General features: G+C 39.1%; 1 protein-coding gene across 1 annotated transcript in view; it reads left to right on the top strand.

Annotated features, from left to right (window-relative positions):
* Nucleotides 1–1,509: 1,509 nt before the first annotated feature.
* Nucleotides 1,510–8,359, top strand: part of arid3c (AT rich interactive domain 3C (BRIGHT-like)) — a 90,259-nt gene continuing 83,409 nt past the window's right edge. The window contains exons 1-2 of the mRNA XM_053326014.1: nt 1,510–1,581; nt 1,896–2,543. Coding sequence (XP_053181989.1) covers nt 1,543–1,581; nt 1,896–2,543 — 687 coding nt within the window. The 5' untranslated portion in view covers nt 1,510–1,542. The remainder of the gene's footprint in view (nt 1,582–1,895; nt 2,544–8,359) is intronic.

Here is an 8,359-nt window from a genome sequence, read left to right as displayed (position 1 = left end):
CTGTTCACTAGTTGCCTAACACACTCCACCCCTTGACAGATGCCATTTTAACAAGATAATCAATGTTATTCACTTCACCTGTCAGTGGTTTTAATGTTTTGGCTGATAGGTGTATGCTACATCATAGTAAGCCTTAATTGTAGGGTCACTGTGTTAAATGGCAGCCAATTGCAGGGTTCACCGAAAATCTGTTTACACTGCAGTGCAGACATGGACATATAGTAAAACACTTCTTCACTTAAAACAGCAGTTTGTCAAGTAAATACCACTGGAAAGTCCATATGCAAGACTTTTTTCTAAATGAGTTTGTTGATAACTGGCGTTCAGTTCTTTTTAAGAAGTTACCAACTGAAAAAGCAAAGAAGTTAACTGTGTGTAGGTTGTAGGTGAAACAATGTTCGTCTTAGGATGCAAGACTCATTTTAGAAAACTATTCTGATAAAAAAGTGGAGTCAAACATGACTGCAGTAATGGTGGCTGTAGTAATGTCAGAGCTCAGAGCTGAAGAACTGAGAAAGACAGTGGAGGACAGGTGTTCTTCTCTAGATCTGTAATCATACATGAGCTGCAACATAAGGGCTCATGTTTCTATGATTAACATACTGTACATGTGAAAATACAGGTGAAAGGTCCTAGTAAGGAATGATGATATAATCATATAGATTTGTCCACCCTCAGTGAGTCTTCCATTGTGTTAACAGACACGTATCTCTCTGTTCATATCTGTGTATCATGTCTCTGTGGTCAATGTTGCACTTTTATGAGTAGAACAGCTTTATGGCAATATCTGTTATTTATGAGTTTAGATTAAAAAAAAAGCTGATTTGTCAGGTAGTGTACTCACTAAAAGTAGAAATTTGGTTTACAAGCAAGAACTGAACACACATATCACACCCATAATACCAATGTAAAAAAATATATTATTTTGTTAATGTTTATTATTACTGCAGCAGATCAGGTTTCTTTATTGACTTTCCAGAAAGTTTACTGTAGCCTATCACTATTACAATATAAAATGACACAGGCCTATAGAGGAAGAATAGGGGAAAGATAGAATAAGATTCATCTCAGTCAATAATTTAATTATCATGATGTAAATGTGATGGAGCTTTGCAAGAGTTGGAAAAAATAACATTTTTAAAACAGACAAAAAAGCACCTAATAATTACTGCTACCACATAAAGAGATAATAGAGTCATGTGTCATCGGTGCAGAGTGTGTGTGTGTGTGTGTGTGTGTGTGTGTGTGTGTGTGTGTGTGTGCTGTCTCGGTGTGGAGTGTCTCGCAGTATTGACGTGTTGTTAGCAGATGGAGCAGGAGGGCTGATCTCTGCCTCCAGAGGTCATTCTCACTACAGTTGCCACTTGTTGCCAAAAGCAGCTCGGAGCTCCACACCATTCAACAGCGAACATATTTCAAGTATTTATTCAGCCCACTGTCGAGACCTACATACTTGATGTTGAATGCGGAACGTTACCGGGACTGAAAGAAGACTCTTGTGATCCGTTTGATAATATTTGGACGCATCTGACGGAGAGAAGCATGGTTGATAACACAAGTTTAGCAACTAAATCTGCTTTGGTAAGCGTCCAGGATTTATTGGATTAATAATAGACTTCACTACTCTACAGTTGATTTATAATCTTTTTCAAATGCATCATTTTACCACTAATAATGTGACACACTCAGAAATTTTGTATTTGGACAATTTAGCTGAGTTATGTCCACTTTGTGCATGTTTTTCTTGTTCGTCTGTATGCTTATGAAATAAGGTTATGACAGGTTGTCTTCTTTCTACTCAACTTTAATGAAACTGGATTAGTATGTAATGAGGCTTATTGGTAAATCATATCAAGTAATAATCATAACACGACCGTCCTCTTGTTTTCCCGCAGCAAGACTCCTTCTCGTCCGCCAGCAGCCTTCCCCTCCAGGCTCCCTCCGCCTCCTCCCACAGCCTGTTCCCCGGCTCACAGTCCCACCAGCCCGGCAGCGGCGGCATGAAGCTCGAGGCGGTCATGGAGAACCTACAGCGGCAACAGGCAGCACGGCTGGCCCTGGAGGAGAAGCTTCGGCAGGCAGAGAAGGAGAAAGACCTCCGCTCCATGGTGGAGTCCCAAATACACCAACAAGCCCTGGCTTTCCGTCACTACCAGGCGGCGATGCGAGGCGCTCTGGTCGCCGGAGTTGCCAACTCTTCCCCCGGGGTGACGCTTCCTCACATGGAGGTCCACAGAGCCGACGAGGACAGAAACTCTTCCAGAGCCGGTAGCGATGATAAGGAGCGGGATGATGAGGAAGATGATATGGAGGAGCAGGAGGTCATTGATGAAGAGGAGGACGACGAAGACGATATCGGGTTGAACCACTACAAGCAGCGGCATTCCTCTCTCCAGGAAGCCTGCCTGTCTCCGAAGAGCGGCCCGATGCATCTCATGGCCAGAGTCCCGGGGCCCTTCGCTCCGGCCCGCCGCGCAGATTCCCCGTCAGCACAGCCGCAGTCCCAGCACCACGAGTGGACCTACGAGGAGCAGTTCAAACAGGTAAGACCGGCTGCTGCTTCATTCACTGTGATAGTTGTAAACTGGACAACAGCTTGTTTTTAAACTCTTGACAGATTCTATCAGCAGTTACTTCCATAATGTCCACGAGTTTCTTCATCTGTCACGACTCATTTTTATTTAAGACATTTCATTTAATTGGAAGCTTTTTGCGCCTTCTATCATTGACTTATTTCTGCAGCACAAAGTTACAACATTACATTTGCTTTGATCTTCGTTTCTTTCTTGCATTTGAGAAAAAGGCAACGTGGAGTTTTTATTCAATTTCTGTGAAATGTTGAAAATTGTCAGAATCATTTTCTGTTGAATTGAAGCTGAACGTTTGGGCGAGGTTTTTTGAACAATTAAGGCATAATTTATAAAGGGTTTGTGAACTGTCAGGGCTTTTTAAATGTTTCATTATTTTTCTACAGAGCTGTAGCTGTTAATCAGTTATAAGACATGAGAACAGATTAGTTCCTTTGGACTGATGTGGAGGATACATCCACTTATCTTCTGCAGAGTATGAAAATCTTATTAAGCATTCATTAATGAATTACTAACATTTATAACTGCATTACATGTAAACAAAGGATATTTATTCATTATTAAGACTAATTCCTCCAAGTGAGGGTTTCTCCTGTTTATTCTGTAATGATTCAACTAACTCAATGCTTATAATTTATTAATACGTGGTTTTTGTTTTAAGACCTTTTATGCCATTAATGAAGCCATTAGAAAATATGTGTTATTAGAAAATGCTACTGCAGTCTCTTTGTGTTTATACACTACATTGAGCACTGGTTGAAGCTCCTTAGCTTAGCGGCTAGTTAATGTCAGTAAGTTATTTGATTGATATATAATTCTCCATATATATATATGTATATATATATATATCTAGCCTCCAGCAGGCAGATCTATACTCTCTGAGCGCTTGTGGATTCTCCATGTCATCTTTTATTTATGATAGATCATTTACAGACTTCCTTAAATGTGATGTGTACATTAGTGCATGCATTAGAGCTGCACATTAAAGCAACCCAATGCATGGAAATGCAATTTAAATAGGGGCTGAAACCAATAGCTTCAATATAGAGACAATTATGGGTGGAGGATGGTGAGCTGAGCCTGTGAAGACAATGTCCAACATTTTCTAATCTCTTAAACATCTATGATTCATTAATACTGTGTTTAGAATTATTCCTGCTATAGGTTATATATATAATCTCTCTGATCATTTGAGTTGATATTTACCATCATAGGATATGTTCTACTACTTATTAGATCTCATGTATGGTGGCTGTTACTGTCATTATAAAAGCATTACTATCTGCTGATAACTCTTATTTTCATTAAGTAAATTAAATTTCCCGGGCCGTGCATGTAAAATCATTCTATATGCTTCAAAGATTCCTCAGGATGTGCAGTTATTGTGGGGGTCATTTGTATGTAGTCATTGAGTGTAATGGTCATGGGACAATAAAAGGATGCTTATGGCTGCTAGGCAGACAGAGTGGAGCCAGTATACTAAGCATGCTCAAAGCTACAAAACAAAACCACATTTGAAGGCAGTAAATGCATCTTTGGAAATAGGAACAAGATGTTGGCTAAATATAAAAAGGCCCCTCTGAGGCGGACAAGTTTTAATCTGATCTGAACCAAAAAAGGGACCGGCCGTGTTTACAGTAGCTCCTAAATCACTTCTGTAGACTTCAGGAACAACACGGGCGTCAGCGCTGGCATAAACACACCAAAGAAACGGTTTTAAAATGAAAAAAAAAAATCTCTTGTCATTCCTACTGCTTTTGTTTTTCATTTTACATAATATGTTTTCATTCTTAAATTAGAAGGAATTTAAAGACAAACCACAAAGCAAATATTTGTTGTAAAAAACCATTGACTGACAGCTGGTAAAACCTGATTTTAGCTTTTACAGTGATGACCCAGCAGGACACAATGTGCAGCAAAATATAAAGAGATGAGATGTTAAAACATAAAAGAAATTCCTTTCAATGACAGAAAAAGATGCTGAGTGAGCGTAGATTACAAAAAGACCTGAGGCAGAGAGAGAGAGAGAGAGAAAGAGAGAGAGAGAGAGAGAGAGAGAGAGAGAGAGAGAGGTGTTGTGTGTAGTTTTGGCAGTGGTTCAGAAAATACAGGGAAGTGGAGTTGGTGGTATTCCAGCCTGGCTCACACCCAAAAATGCTGGGATCTCCCTGTCTGGCGGCATGCTTGTGTGTGTGTGTGTGTGTGTGTGTGTGTGTGTGTGTGTGAGTCGGCTCGGTGCCAAACTATTACGAAACAGCAACAAAATCGTGTGCTGTTACTACACACTGGGCCGTGCTTCCTCTCTGAAACACTCACATATGCTTTATTTACTCGTGTGTTGGCACAGATAAGTGAGCCTGAACTGATATAATATTAAGACAACATAGTTTCATCACAACTTATAGATCATTCAACCCCCCCCCCCCCCCCCCCCCAAAAAAAAAAAAACCCACAGGATATTATATAAATAGATAAGTGTAGATGTGTTTTTCATTGTGTAAAGAGCAGTATATAATAGAAGAACTGGCTTTTTGTGTGTAATGTTAAAGGTAGAAATGTTAAAAGCCTGCGCTGCATTCTGCATTAACACAGAACAATACTGTAACTCTAACAACAGTCATGGCGCTCGGTGTGGTGATTTACTGAAGCAGGATTCAAGTCTCTCCCATTGATTTTCAGTGTGTGCTGGAAGTGAAAGCAGTAATCTAACATGTGTGTGTACACTTCTGGGAAGTGTTTTATTATTATAGTGTTTTATATTTTAATGTTAAAATAGTTGATTTAGAAAAGTCAACTGAAATATGGTGTATGATGTAAATATTATAATATTACTGATAGTAAAATAGAAAGCCTGTAGATGGTAGGCTGAATAATCTACTATTTCAAATTGCCCCTCATGGACAATAAAGACTTTCTAATCTAATCTAATCTAATTTCTTTTTTGATTTAATGTAATAATAATGTAATGTTATAAATACAAATCTGGATCTAGATCACATAAAACACACACAACATTAATGTAATACACAACACACAGCGGTAAAACGCTGGTTTGGATGTTTATCTTTTGTGTTGTATGTATTTGCAGCCTGAAGTGACAGATATACAAAATGCTTACATAGCAACTTTAAAAATATTTCACTGTGTAGAAGAATCCTGGATATACACCTATCAATGCTTCCTTAAACCGGCTTACATTTGCATCATATTTTCATAGAATGTAATGTCATTGCTTTGAGACATGCTGCTAACAAACAAACAAAGCAAACAGGACTGAACTGAACCATAACAATGAGTGAAAATTCCAGTTTCTAATACAAATGAACTACAGCCTCTATGATTTCCTAGAGTCAAGTGTAATTATCTTAAGTCTAGTGCAGTGTTCCCTCTTTACTCTGCCTTCATGTGTAGAAGCTTGCTGAAGTAATGCTTGATGGTTGTTGAAATGTGCTCTTAAAACACACAAATGGAATAAAACAGTTGCCTTGCTTTGTATTTTTGCTCCTTACGTTCTCTCTCTCTCACACACACACACACACACACACACACACACACACACACACACACACACAGTTGATGGGTTTGTGTTTTGAGAACTCCTTTCTTTCAGTGGACTGTACCTCTCTTCCAGCTTGTTTTTCCTACAGCTGTAGAAAAGTGGAGGAGGAGGAGGAAGAGGAAGAGGAGGAAGCTTCAGCTGTACTGGTGTATGATTACACTCCCCTCCCCCTGCCACTCAAATCATCCACACTGCAAAAAATATCCCACATCAAGTCATTTAGCCTGTAATTAACCCTGAAGGTCACAAACAAGCAAAGACACAGAGAAATATGACAACAATGTTTTAGATTCTAGTTCTACTTCTGAACAATCCCTGAAACAAGTCTAAATGAACAGCATGATTATAAATCTCACTAGTGTTTCATTGCTTTCAGTAAAATAAAACTCAGATTAATAACAGCTAATATGACTGGATTATTTTCTAAAGTCCTGCTCCAGATCACATGATAGAAACTGTTCCTCTTTATTAATGAGAGCTGATTGTGCTCTGAGCTTCTCTTTAAGATGACAGCTGAACATTAGCAGGTCAAATGAGACAGTGATGGAGAGAAGATACCACACGTCTTCATAACAGTGTTTATGGGAGTGTTTGCTGCTAAACTACATGACTTTTCTGCTGACGGTCATACTGTTAGTAGTTTTAGATGTGAAGATGATGCAGTGCTTGAAATCAAAGATTTTTTGTACGGGAAGTTAAGTGAAAAATCATTAAAACAAGTATTTCTTCATGTTATGTGTAATGACAGGATGCACGTTTTCATATATGTGTTGTATAGACTGTTTATGTTGTAATCAGGGCCGTAGTGGAAGCTTAACACACGTAAAGAGGTTTAACCACGTCTCACATTTAGAAATAGCATTTACGTAATCTTTCATCACTCTACAGCCGTTAGCTCAGACCGGCTCACTATTACAGTTTCTGTTTGAGCGTTAAAAAATAATAAATATTGTTAATATTTGTTTAGCTCATCTATCCGCACTTGTTATGTTTCAGAATATAATAGAATAGAATAGAATTTATTGTCATTGCACAAGAAGTACAACGAAATTTGCTGTTCTGTGCCTGAATATAAAAAAATAGAAAATAGATAAATACATAAACACACACACTAACGCAATCATCCCAAATCAATAAATACATATATAAAAAGTGTCAGTAGACAAGTACACTGATACAGACTGTCTCCTCATTGCACATATCTATGACCAGACTGTCAAAACTGCACACTCAAACCCCCCCACACCAACAATGATCCTAGGGGAAACACTGTCAGTCATCATTATTGATGGTCAGAAGGCTGATCAATGGTTAATCTATTAGGACACATAGGAGCATTTTCTAATCCGAGTTATTTTATGATGTGACAACGCTGTGGTTAAGGTCTAGTTAGCTTCGGGGAAAGATGGTTGGGTTGAAATGATCACTTTGAGGTTAGAGAATAATATGGTGTGAGATAAAGTTACTACTCCTTTATTGTTAGGACATCTTCATCGTCATGGCAACAATAATAACCACAGGGTTATGGTTAGGGGACGATCGTGGTTACGCTTTTTAAAAAAAAGTGTCCTGACTCGTGGTTATAAACAGGAAGTGACAGGCTAATGCCTCCACGCCCGTATTGCCACCACTACTGCTCTGAATCCAGTCATCTGTCATGTGACTGCATCGCTGCTCACATCACAATGACTACAGCTGACAGGTGGCATTTATCACTCAAACATAACTACATGCCATCTCTGACCTGTACAGAGATAACACAGCATATTTTAATACTAGTGTTGCATTCTGTTTATTGTTACAGGTCTCTCAGTTGTTATTCAGCGATGCTACAGGGTAACCAGGGTAACCAGGGTTACCAGGGTAACTTGGCTAGTATACATCCATAAGCATCTTTGCTACTGCTCAAACACTGCCAAAATATTCCCAAAATGGAGTCACGCTCTAGAATTAGATCTAGAACACATGGGATGAAGTGGATTATTAACCCTCCTGTCGTCCTCCAGGGTCAAATTGACCCCATCTCTTTTGACTGTTCTTCTTTCCTTCCTTCCTCCCCCTTTCTTTAATTTTTCCTTTGTTCTTCCCATCCTTCCATACTTCTTTCCTCACTTCCTTCCTTCCATCCTTCTTTCCTTCCTTGCTTCCTTCTTTCCTCCCTCTCTCCTTTCCTTCCTCCTTCCTTCCTCCTTTCCTTCCTTCCTCCCTTCCT

The sequence above is a fragment of the Scomber japonicus genome, chromosome 9 (assembly GCF_027409825.1).
Source record: "Scomber japonicus isolate fScoJap1 chromosome 9, fScoJap1.pri, whole genome shotgun sequence".
In the NCBI taxonomy this organism is placed as follows: Eukaryota; Metazoa; Chordata; class Actinopteri; order Scombriformes; family Scombridae; genus Scomber; species Scomber japonicus.
This window is presented reverse-complemented; position numbering and strand designations above follow the sequence as displayed.